The sequence below is a fragment of the Miniopterus natalensis genome, chromosome 11 (assembly GCF_054644295.1).
Source record: "Miniopterus natalensis isolate mMinNat1 chromosome 11, mMinNat1.hap1, whole genome shotgun sequence".
NCBI lineage: Eukaryota > Metazoa > Chordata > Mammalia > Chiroptera > Miniopteridae > Miniopterus > Miniopterus natalensis.
Genome location: NC_142091.1, coordinates 49,071,718 through 49,091,213, shown reverse-complemented (window position 1 = coordinate 49,091,213; position 19,496 = coordinate 49,071,718). Strand labels below are relative to the sequence as shown.

Genomic DNA, 19,496 nt, shown 5'->3' with positions numbered 1-19,496 from the left:
ATTTTTTATATTGACAGGTCAGTTCTCTAACGGAGATTCTGAAGATTATCAGCTTCAGCTAAAGACTGCAGTGTTGATAAGCTCTCCAGTTTTTCTAGTTTGAGCTCCGGGGACCAGGCTCCTAAAAAGCCCCTCTGGGCTGGCCGCGAGGGAGGCTGTGCCCACGAGTCCTCAGAGCCCTGCGGCGAACGCCCTGGAAAGGCCTCAGGGCTCGGTGCCCCGCAGGTGCGCACCCGCGGCCAAAGGGCCGCACCCCCCTCCGCGCAGCAGACTCTGAGCCTCCAAGGCCAGAGGTCACTGACCCCAGGGGCCTGGCGCCCTGCCCCCGGCCAGCCATTGGCCTGGACCTGGGGCGGGGCCTCAGAGACTCTGGCCAATGGGGAGCGGCGGGGCAGGGGGCGAGCCGCGGGGCGCGGGGGCGCGCAGGCCGCCGTCCCGGGCCATGTGGGAGCCTCGCGGAGCTGAGGCGTGCGCGGGGGCGCTCGGCGGCGCGCTCTTCCTGCTGCTCTTCGCGCTGGGGGTCCGCCAGCTGCTCAAGCAGAGGCGGCCGACGGGCTTCCCCCCGGGTCCGTCGGGGCTGCCATTTATCGGCAACATCTACTCGCTGGCAGCCTCAGCCGAGCTCCCCCATGTCTACATGAGGAAGCAGAGCCAGGTGTACGGCGAGGTACGGCCCGGGCCTTCCTCGCGGGTGGGCTGACGGCCGCTCCTGGCCCGGACCTGTCGGGACCCCTGTCCGCGCTTCTGCGCCTTAGAGGGAAACCTACTTCCTGGGTCGGGAGATGTCCTCGAAGCCGCGCCCTCGCCTGGGGCGCTCCGCCCGGTGGTGACCCCTACTCCCCCCCGCCCCCCTCACGTCCCGCGGATCGTCCCGCCCCCCGAGCCGCCCCGGTGGGGCTCCCGCGCCTGCGCAGTGGGCCTGCAGGCCCGCCCTCGTTAGACGGAGTTCGGCCCAGGGTCCCCCCACGGCCTCCCGGCACCGCGGGCGTCGGAATTCTAGGCCCGAGTTAATAGGTTACGGGCGGGTCTGGGACGTTTGCGTTTGAGGGCGGCTGCTCTAGGCCTTGGCGGTGAGGATTAGCGAGTGCTCAGGAGGCCCTGGCCGAGAGGCTGGCTCTGGCAAATGGCTGTGAAAGAATGAATGAATAAAAATCGGTGCGGAGCCCGACAGCCCAGGGAGAGCGAGGTCCTGCTGACGGGCCAGGAGCATCCTCCTAGCGAAACCGAGCCTGCGCCTGCTTGGGCCGGCCTCCTTCCAACAGGGACTCTTAAACTCGCTACGGCCCCCGGGGGAGGCCCTCTGCTTCGCCCTTTTACCGGCGAGGAAAGGGCACCCAGCCAGCCAGGCACTCGCAGGCAGCCCCGCGGCTGCTAACCGGCAGGGAAAGGGCGGGAACGAGCCTGTGTCGGGAGAGCGCCCGGCCTCAGGAGCAGGCGGGCGGGTGGCAGCGCTGGCACTGGCCCAGCTCACCTGTTCGGCTCTGAGTCCGTTCATTTATGTGCAACAACCACCCAGACTCTTGCCAGGTGCTAGGGATGAAGAGGAGAAGGGGGCGAAGAGCCGGGCTTCGGGGAGCTGCATCTGGTGAGGGGAAAGTCTGTCTAAGGGTGGACCACAAACTGTGGCGAGTGCTGTGAAGGAGCAGTACAGCAGGGCTGTTTGGCAGCTGTTTCAGGTTGAGGCTTAAATCCTTGAACCAGGTTTTACAAGAATTATTCTGGGTTTCTGCAGCTCACTAATGGTTTATATTGCTAAAGGGAAGCTGGGCTGAGGAAAAGCAGATAATACAATTCTTAGCTTTTATTTACAGCCTCCAGTTCTCCAAGAATTGGGTGTATTTCCATTTAATGTATTTGATCTCTTCTGTGTTGGTATAAAGCATCATGATATTCTAGTGGAATCATAAGATGGGAGAGCGTGAGACTAGAGGTTGAGTCCTCATTCATCATGTATTTTACCTTCTTTGAGTTCTAACTTTTCCTCATGTGCATAATGAGAATAATAATAACAGAACAGTTAAGTGCTACTCAGACGTTCTTGGTTATTAATTACAGAACAATTTATCAGGCCTACAATTCAAAATTAGGCCTACAATAGTTATTTTTTTATCATTATTTTTGAAAGTTTTAAAATTGATTCTTAGAGAAGGAGAGAGAGGGACAGAGAAAACAAACATCAAGGTGAGAGCAAAGCATCCATTGGCTGTGTCCGGCAGGTCCCCTACTAGGGATGGAACCTGGAAGACGGCGTGTACTCTGTCCTGCAGGGAACTGAACCAGCAACATTTTTGCGCAGAGCCTTGCCCAACCAACTGAGCCACACTGGCCAGGACTCACGTATTTTTTTTTTTTTTTATCTCTTTATTGATTTCAGAGAGAGGAAAGGAGAGGGATAGAAAGATAGAAACATCAGTGATGAGAGAGTCATTGATTGGCTGCCTCCTGCACACCCCCGACTGGGGATCAAGCCCCAAACCTGGCATGTGCCCTCCTGCACGCCCCCGACTGGGGATTAAGCCCACAACCTGGCATGTGCCCTGACCGGGAATCGAACCCTGATCACCTGGATCCTAGGTTGACGCTCAACTGCTGAGCCACGCCAGGCCGGGCAGGACTCATGTATTTTTAAACCAATTTTGTGAAATGGTTCCTTTCAGAATAGGAATATGTTTTTATGTATAAAGATTTGAATGGAAAGGAATACTGTATTTACAATGAACATTCTTTTCTGGAAGGTGGTCCTCTAAGTCTCCTATCATAATAGAGTATGAATTAAATTAGAAACATGCAAGAAAACTTACCTTGGGATGGGTAGATTTGGTTCAATGGATTTAAGAATTTGGCATGAGTAAACAGTTTTATTGCTGGTACAGCTATTTGGGTCACTGTGGTTCTTTACAAAGAGGGCTCTTTACTGGAGTTGCTAAAATCAAACTTTTAATAGGCAAGAGGAATAGAGGAAAAAGGAACAAAAATGACACATGTATGCGCTGAAGAGTAGATACCGTTTGTCTGACTCTGTCTTAGACTTAAGTTAAATACCACCTAACATTAACTTTTTAAACTACAGTAGCATTTAATCTTTATCTTAGTTGTGAAATACCCATTAAGATCTCCCATTATATTAGAGGTGTTTCCCAATTCTGACAAAGTCTCAAAGTTAGTGTAAGTTGTTAATACACTATACAGATATAATATACTATATCTTTTAAGGAAGTAGAGGGAAACTCTTATCTCTGGTACTTCTGGGAGATAGCAGAAAGTTGTTTATAAGGTTTATTTGTAATTGGAATCTTATTTTTGCACCATCTTGCTTTATAATTAGGAGATGTGTGCTCACAGAAAAAAACCCAGACTTGAAAATTGCTTATGAGAACGGACAGTCACTTCAAGTGACATCTACTTTTATGAAGTCTGTGGATTCCGTTCTCCTTTATAATTCTTGAAAGAAAAACAACCAGTCTTCAGGTTTTACACATTCATTTTAAAGGCAATCTTAAATATAAATGTATATCAAGAATTACCATTTCCACCCAGCCAGCATGGCTCAGGGGTTGAGCATCGACCTATGATCCAGGAGATCATGGTTCGATTTCCGGTCAGGGCACATGCCCGGGTTGCAGCTCCATCCCCAGTAGCAGGTGTGCAGGAGGCATCCGATCTATGACTCTCATCATTGATGTTTCTATCTCTCCCTCTCTCTGAAATCAATAAAGATATATATTTTAAAAAAAAATAAATCCCTGCCCTTGTTTAGCTTACATTCTTGCCAGGTGAGGATGTGGGGGAAAGTGGTAAGATGGACAGTGTAAACATAATAAGTAAATTACTAAAAGTCCTTGAAAACAGCATATGCAGAATAGATGCTAGTTCTGGTAACAAAATGGATATCTCAAATTTTTGAGTAAATGTGGCTTGTATAACAACATCCTCAAGCGTGGCTCCTTGGTTTTAGTAATCCCTAGTGTTCACAACCTGACAGCTTTATCCTGAAATATGCCTCCCCTATTTGTTCTGCCTTCTTATTAACAGTTTTCAATCCCAATGAAATCATCAGTCTGTTTTTTTTCTGCATCAGGACCATTGCCCATTCACTAATGCCGTCCTTTTATTGTTTCTGCTGTGATACTGATTTGTAATAAGAAATATATGTTTTGGTCTTTGTTTTCTGGCACATTGCTCCTAAAACCCTTGGAATTTCCTAAGTATTAAGAGTGATAAAAGCATCTTTTGTTCTTCATAACAAGTCCCTTTCAACCACACCTGAGTTTATGTTAATGAGGTATTTTTTGGAAGGCTCAAAGAATGGTAGCTTGTTACCATTCAGGAGAACCAATCAGGAGTAGAGGGTTGGAACTTTCAATCCTATCCCCTCCCCTTACCTCCAAGGAGGGGAGAGGGGCTAGAAGTGGAATCAGTCACCAATGGCCAATGATTTAATTGATGACTCTTAGGTAATAAAGCCTCCATAAAAATCCCTGAATTATAGGAATTGCAGAGCTTCCTTGTTGGTGACATGGAGGTGAGCAAAGGGTAGCATGCCTGGAGAGAGTGTGGAAGCTTCCCTTTCCCCACACCTTGCCCTATGCATCTCTTCCAAATGGCTGTTCCTGAGTTATATCCTTTTATAATAAAGCAGTAATCTAGTAAATATTTTCCTGAGTTCTGTGAGCCACTCTAAAGAACTGTAGAAAAGGAAAGGTTTTTAAAGACAGAGGAGGTGAGAAAAGGAAATTTATTAGCAGAGAATGCATGGTTTCAGGCAAGGTCACTCTGCCAAGAGGAACGAAGAAATCTATCCAGCACATTACCTAACTGGTACTGAACAAGTTTTCTTTTCTACACCTCTTTGGAGTGTCCAATCATGAGTCATTCAATAAAGCCAATTAGATTAATTTACTCATTTGATTTTTTGTTATTTTAACTGCCTTTCTTCCAAGTTTATATTCCCTTAGGGCCTGCTTTGTTAACTTCATTGAATCCAGGGACCCAAATACAAATGGGCCTAGTTATAATATGTTTATACTTCACATTTGTCTTTTATGCTTTGACAGTCCCCTTCCCTACTGAAGTCTGGAGTAATAAATGATTTGTAGATGGTACTGCTTCTCCATTCATCTTGGAAATAAAAGGAAATTCCTAGATATCACTGAATGTTTGAATTGGAATGAATCTTAAAAGAGCATCTAAATCAAGTACCATATTTTCAATGGCAACCCTCATGCCCAAAAAGGTTAAGGGTTCTGCATAGGGTCCTATATCTGTTTAATGTCAAAGCTTACACTGGAACCCAGGCCTTCTAAGTCCAGTACTCCTTCCATTATACCGTTTGAAAGATTATGTCTTCAGGCATTGGATGTGTAATAAAATCATAGTGTTTGACAGGCCTTGTAGAGAGAAGGCTCTCCACACGTCAGGTGAATATTAAGTGCCTACGTTTTCAGGAAAGTAACAAATCTGCGAGAGCTGGCTTAGTACATGTTAATTTCCATGGTTATATTTCTCCATATATTTTGCCATTGAAATGTTTTTCTCTTCTTCTTAAAGATCTTCAGTTTAGATCTCGGAGGTATATCAACTGTGGTTCTAAATGGCTATGATGTAGTAAAGGAATGCCTTGTTCATCAAAGTGAAATTTTTGCAGACAGACCATGCCTGCCTTTATTCATGAAGATGACAAAAATGGGAGGTACGTTTATTTTCACCTATTTAATGATTTACTGAACTATTTTAAATCACATTTCTTATTTTATGTAAATTTAGCACATAGAGTTAGTATTCTATTATACTGATTAACAGGAAAGTATTAATATTTAGGCTACAGACCCAAGTATTTGAGGACTTCCAGGCTGCATTACAGTAATACAGTGGTGGGCAGAAGTAAGGTTGCAGTTGTGAGTACTCGAACCACAGTTTATTCTTGTATGATTATTTATTAATTAATGTATTATTTTTCATATGAACAACTGTAAACCTACTTTTGCCCACCTGTGTATTTTAGACCAGTACATGCTACTTCTACTGTTCTAATCCAGTTCTAATAAATATTGCAAATAATGCTTTAAAGAATTAGCACTTAATATATGTAAGTTTTGTGAAACAAGTTAGGAATACACACATGTGCAGGCACACTGGAATCAAGTGTCTTTTGAAGCCAGTTTTGGGTACTTGGTGACATTTTTACTATCATTTTGCTTATAAGATTATAGAGGCTGAAGCAGCCTTTCTTAGCCACTGATCAGTATGCTATATAAAGGAAGAATTGTGGTATTTGTGTAAAGGACTAGGATTTTTTAAATATATATACTTTTATTGATTTCAGAGAGAGAAGAAGGGAAAGGGAGAGCGAGATAGAAACATCAATGATGAGGGAGAGTCATTGATGAGCTGCTTCCTGCATGTGCCCTGACTGGGAATCGAACCTCCATCTCCTGGATCATAGGTCGATGCTCAACTGCTGAGCTACGCCATTCGGGCAAGGACTAGGATTTTTTATGGTTTAGTGTTGATCAGTGTTGGATGATTCCATATTCAACAAAGGGGAAAGGCTAAAAGTTAACAGAACTGTTGAGGAGAAAGCAGCACAGAAAGTCTAAAATAGAACGCTAAAGTCAGATACATTTTATGCATTTTGCGGGGACACAAACATTCAGCCATAGTAATCTGGTTTTTTTTGGCTTGAGTATTTTCAGTACATTGACACCCCATTCAGGCCACCCTTGCCTCTGCCAGAATTATCTTAGGTAACATATGCCTTTAACAGGAGGAAATTTGTATTCTAAAATCTAGTCTGCTAAAGCAGAAAAGTTCTAAATTCTAGCAATATACTTTTCAGGTGTTTGTTTAGTCCAAAATATAATTTTGCCCATAGAATATGCAGTCACTTGTCTTTTATAAATTAGGCTTATAGTAAAAGGTGGGTAATAAGGCCGCCTGGGCCTAGTTCGCCCAGGTTGAATTACACAAGACTGTCCAGTGTCCTGTGATGGGAGAATTATAGGTCTTTCCTGCCTGTCCCCAGATGGTAAGAGACAAGCTTTGTATGTTTATAATATTCTATGGCTAATGAGTAGCAGAAAACAGGGCTTCTCCACTGGGTCTAGTTTTAGTTTTATAGAAAGATAATTTGGAGAAGAATGACTAACCATCTTTTTTTTCCCCCCTCCATAGCCTTTTTAGCTGTTAGATACAGAAATGCAGGAATGATAAAATTTACCTTTGTTTTTTTTCAGGCTTACTCAATTCCAAATATGGCCGAGGATGGGTTGATCACAGAAGATTAGCTGTGAACAGCTTTCGCTACTTTGGATACGGCCAAAAGTCATTTGAATCTAAAATTTTAGAAGAAACCAAATTTTTCATTGATGCTATTGAGACATACAAAGATAGACCTTTTGACTTGAAACAATTAATAACAAATGCTGTTTCAAACATAACCAATCTGATCATTTTCGGAGAACGGTTCTCTTACGAAGACACCGATTTCCAGCACATGATTGAATTGTTCAGTGAAAACGTGGAGCTGGCTGCCAGCGCCTCCGTCTTCCTGTATAATGCCTTTCCGTGGGTTGGTATCTTACCTTTCGGAAAACATCAGCAGCTCTTCCGAAATGCTGCTGTGGTCTACGATTTTCTCTCCAGGCTTATTGAAAAAGCTTCTCTTAACAGAAAGCCTCAGTTACCTCAGCATTTTGTCGACGCTTATTTAGATGAGATGGATCAGAGTAAAAATGACCCGTCATCTACTTTCTCCAAAGAAAACCTAATTTTCTCCGTGGGTGAGCTCATCATTGCTGGGACAGAAACTACAACCAACGTGCTACGGTGGGCAATTCTTTTCATGGCCCTTTATCCTAACATTCAAGGTGAGGATTCTCTTGATCTCAAGGTCTGAACTTACATTTAGTGCTCACGTGTTTTAGAGTCTTTGGCCATGTACAAAGCATTTTATTAAAAACTCCTGTGGCATTAGCCAAGAAGAAAAATATTTAATAGTTATAAAGAATTTTCAAACCTATTTGTTATGCCTATTTTATAAATGAAGGAAAAGGCTGAGTGGCCGACGTGCCCAAGTTCATTCACTGGAAGTGGCAGAGCTGGGACCCCAACCCTGGTTGTTTTAATTCAAGTTTTATGCTTTACTCTTTTCCTTGCTGAGAGTGAGATGTTATTCCAATTCTAGGTTTGATTTTTATTACTCTTAATGTGTTTTTCACAACATATTTAAATAGCACTCCCGGATAATGAAAAATCTGAATCTGGGCATCCCCATACCCTGTTGACTTATTATATGTTATCCCTTGTTTTATCCCAAAGGGAAATTACTTCAGATACACTTTTTGAGCATTGTATAATAACTTGAACACTTTTTTCTCTGACAGGACAAGTTCAGAAAGAGATTGATTTAATTATGGGACCCAGTGGGAAGCCTTCTTGGGACGACAAGTGCAAAATGCCTTATACTGAGGCAGTTTTGCATGAAGTTTTAAGATTCTGTAATATAGTGCCATTAGGGATTTTCCATGCAACCTCTGAAGATGCAGTTGTACGTGGTTACTCTATTCCTAAAGGCACAACAGTAATTACAAATCTTTATTCTGTACACTTCGATGAAAAGTACTGGAGAGACCCAGAAATATTCTACCCTGAGCGATTTCTGGACAGCAGTGGATATTTTTCCAAGAAAGAAGCTTTGGTTCCTTTCTCCCTAGGTAAGAGAACTTTCACAGGGGCATAACTTCAGGACAAAGTGTAATGATGGTTCATTAGTATAACATCTTTTTGTTTGTTTGTTAATCCTCACTCGAGGGTATATTTTTTCTCATTGATTTTTTAGGGAGTGTGGAAGGGAAGAATGGAGGGAGGGGGAGAGAGAGAGAGACAGATGTGAGAGAGACACATCAATTGGTTGCCTCCTGCATGGGTCCCAATGGGGATCGAACCTGCAACCCTTCAGTGCGTGAGCCTACGCTCTAATCACTGACTCACACCGGCCAGGGCATTAGTATAACATCTTAATCTGAAGCATTCTGTTGTAAAATTATATATTCCAACTCTGAAGACATGGCATTGATTCTTACAGGAGAGAATAGTTTAATTAGAGGTCATCAACACATTTCTACTCAGAATAAACAAGCCTTAATTTAGTATCTAGAGAGAAACTTTTGAGAGCTCAGACTTCTGAAACTTTTTTTGCAAGTGGATTTTTGGCTTGTAATAAAAACTTCAAGGGCTAGAAGGTCAGTAACAAGTAGCTTGAGAGACAGACCCAGGGAGGAGAATGACTCATAATTTGAAGTGAAACTAGACTCTAGCTCTCTTGGCTCCCAGTTTATTATACCTTATCTTCAAAAATACTGTTTCTGCAGTGAAAAAGTGCACAGATCACAAGACCCCTGGAAGATGGACTGGAAACTCTTTCTTTAATTGGGGAAGGGTACGCATTGAGTCATTTGAAATGAAATGACCTTCTTTTGGATCTATAGAACAAAATGTCACACTTCAAGTCAGATCTTTCATGGCATATCTTAGGCTCTATTGCAATGTGCCGGTGAAGTAGGGAACTAATAAGCTTATGAAAGTCTACAATTTGACAAAAGAAGGTAAAGAAATGGCTTCTGGGAGATAAAAAGCCAACATTTATTCTTCGGAGTTTAAGAAAATTCTTTAATAAGAATATCCTCTTCTAACTTTTTAAAAATTTCATGTATTAGACATAAATTTTGGTGAGTATTGTGGATTTTTAAAAAATGATGATGTATGTTTTTTCTGTTTAGGAAGAAGACACTGTCTTGGAGAACAGCTCGCTCGGATGGAAATGTTCCTGTTTTTCACAGCACTGCTTCAGCGGTTTCACTTGCATTTTCCACATGAGCTGGTTCCAAACCTGAAGCCCAGGTTAGGCATGACCTTGCAACCCCAGCCCTACCTTATCTGTGTGGAGAGACGCTGAAAATGCACAGATGCCTTGTGGGACAGGGCTGTATGTTCATCTCACCCCCTGAACCCTAATTCTTAGGAATATCTTCTGCAGATAAATTTGAACACATAATGAAGGGACATAAGTGTCAAGTTATTCACTGATGTACTTATTATAATAACAAAGCAAAACAAAACAAAAAAGCTGCTGTAACAACACATATCTATCAACAGAGGAAATGGTAGAATAAACTATGGGATACCCTGCAGTAGAATATTACACAGCTCCATAAAGAATGAGGACGTTTTCTGTGTAGTGATATGAAGCGATCTCCAGGATAAATCATGTTAAAAAACAACAATAAAAAAGGAAAACCTACATACAGAACATGGTAGCCAGCTTCCAAAAATACCCTCAATGATCTTCACCTGGTATACACAACCTTGTGAATCGGGGCTGGTGTGTGTGACCAGTAGAATGTGATGGTGGTGATGTATGACTTCTAAGGCTTGTCTAGAGGCATTGTAGCTTTTCACCTTGGTCTCTTTGAGTGATCATTCTAGGGGAAGCCAGTCACCACGCCATGATGACACCCAAGCAGTCCTGTGGAGAAGCCCACATGGAGAGAAACTGAGGCCTCCCACAAATCGCCAAGATCAATTTGCCAACCATGTAATGAGCCACCTTGGAGGTAGATTTTCCTTAAACCTTTACATGACTGCAGCTAGCATTTGATTGCGATCTCATAAGACATCCTGAGCAAGAACTGCTCAGCCAAGCCATTTCTAAATTCCTTTCTCACAAAAACCACGATAAATGATTACTACCAGTATATTTTGAGTGATTTCTTAGAGAGCATAAAATATGTATAAAATATGTTCCCTTTTTGTATGACATGGGGAAGAAGAAAGTATGTGTATAAATACACATATGCACTTATATTTGAATAAAAAGCACTAGCTAGATTAATGTGAAACTAATGAAAATGGTGATTTCTGAGAGACTGAGAAAAGAGTAGAAGTGAGACATCTTAGTGTGTTTGTCTTTCATTCATTAAAATTTTGATTATATACCAGTAATTGTATTCATTTATGTATAATATATAATAAAAATATGTAGTAAATATATAATACATAGATGATTAAAATAGAAACCACAAGGAATTAAAGATTTTTTTAATTAAAAAAATTTTTTTTGCGAAGTACTAATACCCAGATTAAATTGGAACCTCTGAGGATTTAAAGGTCCCAAATGATTTTAATGTGCAGCATGTATAAAATACTGTCTTCGGAGCTCTTCAACTTTCCACAACTGATGCATGCAGTAATAGAAAATCTAAATCTATAACTAATAAAGATATTTAACTCATACTTTTAAAAAATGTCTCCGAAGAACATTCTAGGTCTAAATGAATTCACCAGTGAATTCTAATGACATTTTCTTTAATGCTAGGATAATTTTGATACCAAATGCATATCTCTATAAAGAAAGAAAAATATATGTCAATCTCATTTATGCACAGAGATGCAAAAATTATATAACACCCATACCAAATTGCCTCTTCTTAAAAGGACACCTGTCAGATTTGATTAGGGCCCTCACAATGGCCTCATTTTAACTTAATTACCTCTTTAAAGGCCCTGCCTTCCAGGGTAGTCACATTCTGAGGTATTGGGGGTTAGGACTTCAACATGTGAATTGGGAGGGGAGGGTAAGCTCATAACACTAGGTAATGAAGAATTACAGGGCCAAGGTCTAAATGAAGGAGGAAAGCTGGAGAAGTAAGCTTGGAATGTCCCACTTTTGTTCCTGAGTTGTGAACCAAATCTGGAAGAGACACCTCAGCGGGCTGAGAAAGTTAACACAGTTTTTGATAGACTCACAGAGCTAGGGGCTGAAAGATTGGAGATATGGCCTACCAAGGGACTCGAAAAGCTATACTCTCAGAGTAAGGGTGAAACACATGGGCTCCAGTGACGCTGAAGCCAGGCTCTGAATCGCCTCGGAGCCTGATTGATTTATGGCGATTCAAGATTACCAATGTGAATGCCCCAGCAGCCTGCTCAAGTCCTCTCTGGAGGAAGATGAAAATCCTAGGCCTCAAATATTTCTTGAGTTTTTTTTATATACAATGTTGGCACTCGATAACTAGCATACAAGGAGACAAGATATTGATTGAAATAAAAATAAACAATAGACAAGAGAGACCTTCAGCAGATACAGATTTAATCAACTGCAAACTTTACCACAAACATGCTTAATATGTTGGTAGTGCTCTACCATGATTCTGTTTACTAGGTGGATTTGCTCACTCCAACTCTACCTCAACCCCCATCCACAAGTGTTGACTGCTCATACCCATTTCTAGAGGACTGTCCTCAGTTGATGGGGTCACCTCTCCTGGAATTCCCTAGGAGATCAGCATGACCACCACTGTCCCCTCACCCCACCTCCTCCCTGGAAGGCAGTAACAGACTAATCCAGGAGTATTTAAGTCACATACACCCTTCTTGTCTCAAGGAGGACAATTGTGTGATGCTATTGGTGCTCCAGAACTCCATCCTATGGGACAGGGTAAGGACTTTGGCCACATAAATACCTTGAGCTTCTTCCCTTGCCCTATCCTGCTTCTCTTAAAAGTTTCATCTAAGAGCTTTCCTTAATAATATTGTTACCAGAAATGGGAGCTGGTCCTTGGCAGGTCTGCCTAGGGCCAGCTGGTAGTGTGTGGGTTCTTGACTTCACGCAGGAAAAGTTTTACAAGTCCAAGCTGGGGACAGTAAAACCAGAAAGGGCTTAGCATAGAAGAAGCAACAGGGGGTCTAGGCCGGTGCCCCCTTGCTCTCTGGGAAGTCAGAGAAAAGGGGGCCCTGGGATCAGGTTCAGGGTTTAGCCTGGGACCAGGGGCCACTGCCCGTTGCTGCCCTGGTTACAAGCATGGGGGTCTACCTGTGAGGGAAGATGGGAAAGGGAATGGTAGGGGGCTGCTCCGCAGAGGGCGAGCACAAGCTGGTCCTTTGTCTTGAGGCTTTATCTCTAGAGGAGATCTTAGGGGAGGGTTTCAGCAGAATATTCATCAGTTTTCTAGTTGTGCTCCCCCAGGGCCATGGTCTCCACAGGTTGGTCAGTGTCAGGGCAGGAGGTCCTCAGTCATCGCCACTAGTCCTAGTGTTACCCACCTGGTTTTGCTGCTTTCCTGGGTCTGGAGCTGAAGTACAACTGAGGTCTAGATGTTATCTCTGTGGAGGTGACCTTCTGTATCTGCTGTAAGTTGCTCCGTCAGTTTGTTCAGCTGTTGGTCTCAGTTTCTCTATTCCACTTGTCCTGGCTTGTTGACCTGTCTCAATATCAGTTGCACAGGAATTCCAAGCCCAGGTTCTGCTTCTAGGAAACCTAACATGTTAAGATTGAGAAAGTCATCAGAAAATTGAAAACCATAAAAGAAAATCAAATGAAGCTTCTAAAACTGAACAATAAATTTAAGAACGTAGTGGGTAGGTTTTATAGCAGACTGGACACAGCTGAAATGTTGTGAAGAAACTGCCTAGAATTAAACACGGGGAGATAAAAGGACGGAAAATACATAAAAAAAGAAAAACAAGAAAAAAGAGCATAAGAGACGTAGGGGATATAATATTAATATTTAACATTGTATACTTGAAACCCAGAGCAGGAGAAGAGAAAGAATTGGACAGAAATAATATTTGAAAAGCTAATGGCTGAGGATTTTCCAATAAGACACCACGCCAGAGATTCAAGAAGCCCTAGGAATGCTGTTCAGGGTAAACGGGAAGAAAATCACTTCAAAGCAACAACAATAAGGCCAACTTCACAATAGAGACAATGGCAGGCGGGGAAACAGCATGATATCTTTAGATGCTGAAAGAAAAGACTTAATGTAGAAAGTTCCACGCAGCTTCGATAACCTTCACCCAGGCTGTGGGACACTGCGGACCAACAGCAGCCAGGTGAGGGCTTTTCTCCAGCAGGGAGGGGAGGGGTGATGGTAGGGATGCAGCCTGAGAGGGCTTCTGGGGAGAAGGTAATGTTTGCTGTATAACGGCATTTACTTTATAATATTTTATGTTGTTGTGTATATTTTTGCGTATTCTTTATATTTCACAAAGACATTAAACATGTTACCTATTGTACTCATTTTTAATGTAAAAATATTCCACTTATAAATCACCTTCTAAAGCAAGTGAACCTCTATACTCAACGAAGCACAGTGACTGTTTTTCAAATATTGTACGTAGTGATGATTGATTAAAGGTTTGCAATGTTGCGATTTATAATAAGTATACATTTGGTCATTCAGATAACCAAAGTATATTTCTCACATATTTGGTCTTCACCCAGTTCCCGGCTCACAGTGCCCAAACCCTTGTGAATTTCCGGCATAATAAGAGCAATGGAAACATCTTTTGTTACAATATTTGGCCTCTTATCCTCAGTCCTGAAAAGCAGCTCCAGAGCCATAAGGTGAAATGGGCGTCTTGTCATTCAGATCAAGCCCCATCCGCCACTGCCGGGTTTGTGTTAATCAATGACTTGGAAAGTGCCTGAGGAAGGGGTTTGCTGGCGAACCAACCAAGGCTAGAGGGTTGGAACTTTCAGTCCCACCCGGTTTTCCTGGAGGGAAATGGGCTACAGGTTGAGCCAATCACCAATAGCCAACGAGTTACTCGGAGATGCCTGTGTAATTAAGCCTCCATAAAACCCCCCCAAAAAGAAGGCATTTGTGCCACCCCGGACCCAAACTCTGGGAAGACACGTCTGTTCATCTGGATGTTGGTTCGTATCCTTTAATATCCTCTGTAATAAACGGGTGACCTAATGAGTAAATGGGTTTCCTGAGCCACGCTAGCAAATTAATCGAACCCGGGGTGGGGAGTGGGGGGTGGAAATCTGGTTTATAGCTAGTCGTTCAGAAGTTTGGGTAATGACCCGGTTTTGCAACTGGCACCTGAAGTTCCAGGAACGAGTCCTGGGAACCTCCAGTCTGTAGCTGGTGGGTCAGTGATTGGCATCTGAAGCACAGGGCAGTCCTATAGGACTGAGCACCTAAGCTGTAGGATCTGATGGTATCTTTGGGAAACTGTCGGAATTGAGTTGAAATGTAGGACACCCAGCTGGTGTCAGAGAATCGCTTGTTGCCGGTGTGGGGAAACTACGTCCGCACACGGGAATTGGTTCCAGAACACTTAGGTTTAATTTTAAAACTAAAACTTAAGTAAAGATTCTAAATCTGTATTTTCTTTTAAAAATGTGAAGTTCTGTTGATGCTGGGCTGGCATTTTGAATGGCAAACAATTGGAGCCGAGTTGTGGCTTTTGAAAGTGATAAACACGTACGCACTATGCCGAGTCCACATCAATTAATTTACGATTTCTTTGTGGTCTTACGGGTATTTAAATATGTGGCCCCCACTTTAAACATTTGGGAAAAAAACATACTTCTCATTTGAGTTCCCCTGTGAATCTTTGCTTCTACAGACTAAATATTTTAGGTTCTTTATATAATTTGGTTCTAATCACTCTTCTATGGACCTCTTTTCATTTACCAGTGTTCCTTTTTAGAACATATCTGGCTATTACAACATGGGTGGATACAGACTGTATATTTTGAGGAATGCAATTTAAGGTACCCTTTGCAATTTTTTTAAAAAGAGATTGTTTATTTTTTAATCCTCACTCGAGAATATTTTTTCCATTGCTTTTCAGAGAGAGCAGAAGGGGGAGAGAGAGAGAAACACCAATGTAAGAGAGACACATCGATTGGCTGCCTCCTGCATCCTGACCGGGGTCAGGGATCAGTCCTGCAACTGCAACCAAGGCACATTGCCCCTGTCCAGAATCAAACCTGGGACACTAGGTCCGAGGGCTGATGCTCTAACCACTGACCAACCAGCCAGGGCCCCTTTGCATTTTTTAAAAAGCCAGAGAAACATGCTTGTGGGTGATTGACAACAGCTCCCACGGCTTTTATCTTTAGAGGTCTTACTAAACCTGTCCTTCCCCATGTATCCTTTACTGAAAGCAGTTGTTTGAATGTAAATACAAGGAATCATATTTACTCTTCTGGAATTTCACTTTCTTATTTGTGGGTTTTTTCATATCTCTGGACCTTCTGTGTCTTCATTCAGGATGATAATGTAGACCAAGACAAAGCTGTAGCAACCAAATCCCCACTTAACCATCTTCCTGAAGCAATTAACTGTGAATATTCTCTTTAAGAGCTTTCCTTAGAGCAGGGAACCCCCAGTGGGGAATTTTGAGTATGTGTGAAGCCTCTTCAAGAGAATTAAAGTGAGTCTGGAACCCTGAACTTGGGACTGTTTCCTAACTAAAACTGGTAACAGTAGAATCTATACAAAATGCAGTAGAGCCCTGGCTGGTGTGGCTCAGTTGGTTGGGCGTTGTCCAGGGCACCAAAAGGTTGCTGGCTGGTTCTACTCCAGGGCACGTGCTCAGGTTTTGGGCTTGACCCCCGGCAGGCAGGTGTGCTTTCACATCGATGTTTCTCTTTCTCCCTCTCCCTTCCTCTTTCTCTAAAAATCAATAAAAACATTTTTTAAATGCAGTAGAAATTTGTATACTGATAGTATGTGGGAATGCTAAATTTACTATTCTAAAAATTTTAATACCTTTTTTCAAAATTCTTTGGGATTTTTCTATTAGGCAGTCTATCTGTAAATGACAGTTTTCTTTTTTTTTTTCCATTATTGTGGCTTTTATTTTTTTTACTGTGTTTGGAACCTCCAGCACAGTGTTGATGGAAAGTAATGATAGTGAGAACCCTTGTCTGTTTAAAGAAATGACTAACATTTTATCATTAAATACATTTACTGTAGTTTCTTTTGTTCATATCCCTAAAACTTAAGTTTCCTTCTAATCTGGGCTTGTCTTTTCCTTCCTTCCTCCCTCCCTTTTACCCTTCTTCCCTCCCCTCTTTCATTTCTCTTTATCTCAAAAATGATGAAAGGGTAACTTCAAAAAATTTTTTATTTTTAAATTACAGTTGACATTCAATATTTTATATTTAGTTTCAGCATAGTGGCTAGAGGCTTATATAGTTTATGAAGTGATCCCCCCATAAATCTAGAACCCACCTGGTACCATACATAGTTATTACAGTATTATTGACTATATTCCGTATGCTGTACTTGACATACCTGTGACTGTTCTGTAACTGCTGATTTGTACTAGTTAATTGCTTCACCTTTTTTTTTTTTTAATATATCTTTATTGATTTCAGAGAGAGGAAAGGAGAGGGAGAGAGAGCGATAGAAACATCAATGATGAGAGAGTCATTGATTGGCTGCAGCCCACAACCCGGGCATGTGCCCTGACCGGGAATCGAACCCTGATCGCCTGGATCCCAGGTCGACGCTCAACCACTGAGCCACGCCTGGCCGGGCTGCTTTACCTTTTTCACCCAGCCCCACAACTTCCTTCCATCTGGCAACCATCAGTTTGTTCACTGTATCTATAAGTCTGTTTCTGTTTGTTCATTTATTTTGTTTTTTGGGGTTTTTTTTGGTTCCACATATAAGTGAAATGATATGGTATTTGTTCTCTTCTGACTTATTTCACTTAGCATATAATACCCTCTAAGTCCACCCATGTTGCCAAAAATGGTGAGATTTCCTTCTATTTTATGGCCGAGTGATATTTCATTGTATATATGTACCACAGCTTCTTTAGCCCATTGTCCTGATGGGCACTTAGGTTGCTTCCAGATCTTGGCTATAGTAAATAACGCTGCAATAAAAATAGGGTGTATATATATCTTGTTGAATTAGTGTTTTGGGTTTCTTTGGATAAATACACAGAAGTAGAATTGATGGGCCATAAGGAAATTCTACTTTTAATTTTTTGAGGAAACTTCATAATGTTTTCCATAGTGGCTGCACCAATTTGCAATCCTACCAACAGTGCATGAGGGCTCCCTTTTCTCCACACCCTCCCCAGCACTTGTTTCTTGATTTATCGATGATAGCCACTCTGACAGGTGTGAGATGGTATCTCAATGTGCGGTTCTTTAGTGTGTGTGTGTATGTGTTTTATAATATATCTTTATTGATTTCAGAGAGAGGAAGGGAGAGGGAGAGAGAGAGAGAAACATCAATGATGAGAGAGTCATTGATTAGCTTCCTCCTGCATGCTCCCCCACTGGAGATCGAGCCCGAACCCAAGCCCAGGCATGTGCCCTGACCAGGAATCGAACCCCGAGCTCCTGTATCGTAGGTCGGTGCTCAACTGTTGAGCCACACTGGCCGGGCTCAATGTGGTTTTAATTTGCACTTTTCTAATTAGTGACATGGAGCATCTTTCATATGTCCTCTTTGGAGAAACGTCTATTCAGTTCCTCTGCCCATTTTTAAATTGGATTGTTTTTTGGGTGTTAAGTTGCATGAGTTCTTTATAAATTTTAAATATTAACCCCTTATCAGATATGTCAGTAGTGAGTATTTTGTTTCCCATATCCAAGGATATATCAGAAAAAAATATATTGCTAAGATAAATGTCAGGGAGTTTACTGCCTTTTTCTTTCTTTTTTTTTTTTCTTTTAATTTATCTTTATTGTTGAGAGTATTACAGGTATCCCAATTTTCCCCCCCAATTGACCCCCTCCACTCTGCTCCCACCCCCTCCCCAGGCCTTCACCCCATTATTAACTGTGTCCATGGGTCATGCATATATGCATATAACTTCTTTGGTTAATCTCTTCCCACCCTCCACCCCCCTTCCCTCTTTCCTTGAAATATGATCGTCTGTTGCATGCGTCAGTGTCTTTGGAACTATTTAGTTCATCAGATTCTTTTGTTCATTAGCTGCTTCTTAGAGAAGACCCTTCAACTTTTCCTGTAGTGCTGGTCTCGTGGTGATAAACTCCTTTAGCTTTTTTTTTTTTTATCTGTGAAGCTGTTTATTTTACCTTCAATTCTAAATGATAGGTTTGCTGGGTAGAGCAATCTTGGTTGTAGTTCCATGTTTTTCATCACTTTGAATATTTCTTGCCACTCCCTTCTGGCCTGCAAGGTTTCTGTTGAGAAATCAGCTGACAGTCATATGGGTGCTCCCTAGTAGGTAGCTAATTGCTTTTCTCTTGCTGCTTTTAAGAGTCTCTTTGTCTTTAACCTTTGGCATTTTAATTATGATGTGTCTTGCTGTGGGCTTCTTTGGGTTCCTCTTGTTTGGAACCCTCTGTGCTTCCTGGACTTGTAAGTCTATTTCTTTCCCCAGGTAGGGGAAGTTTTCTGTCATTATTTTTTCAAATAGGTTTTCAATTTCTTGCTCTCTTTCTTTCTCTGGTACCCCAATAATACGAATGTTGGGCCTCTTGAAGTTGTCCCAGAGGCTCCTTATACTATTTTCTTATTTCTGGATTCTTTTTTCTTTTTGCTCTTCTGGTTGGGTGTTTTTTGTTTCCTCATGTTCCAAATTGCTGATTTGATTCTCAGCGTCCTCTACTCTACTGTTGATTCCCTGTAAATTATTCATTTCAGTTCGTGTAGCCTTCATTTCAAATTGGTCCTTTATGATGTTATCAATTTCCTCAGTTATTTCCCTAA

General features: G+C 42.0%; 1 protein-coding gene across 1 annotated transcript; it reads left to right on the top strand.

Annotated features, from left to right (window-relative positions):
• Positions 1-442: 442 nt before the first annotated feature.
• CYP2R1 (cytochrome P450 family 2 subfamily R member 1) lies at positions 443-12,863 on the top strand. Its single transcript, XM_016195438.2, has 5 exons — positions 443-667; positions 5,548-5,689; positions 7,233-7,865; positions 8,382-8,711; positions 9,777-12,863. Exons 1-5 carry the CDS (start codon positions 443-445, stop codon positions 9,950-9,952), a joined length of 1,506 nt encoding a protein of 501 aa, XP_016050924.2. The 3' UTR covers positions 9,953-12,863.
• Positions 12,864-19,496: the final 6,633 nt, after the last annotated feature.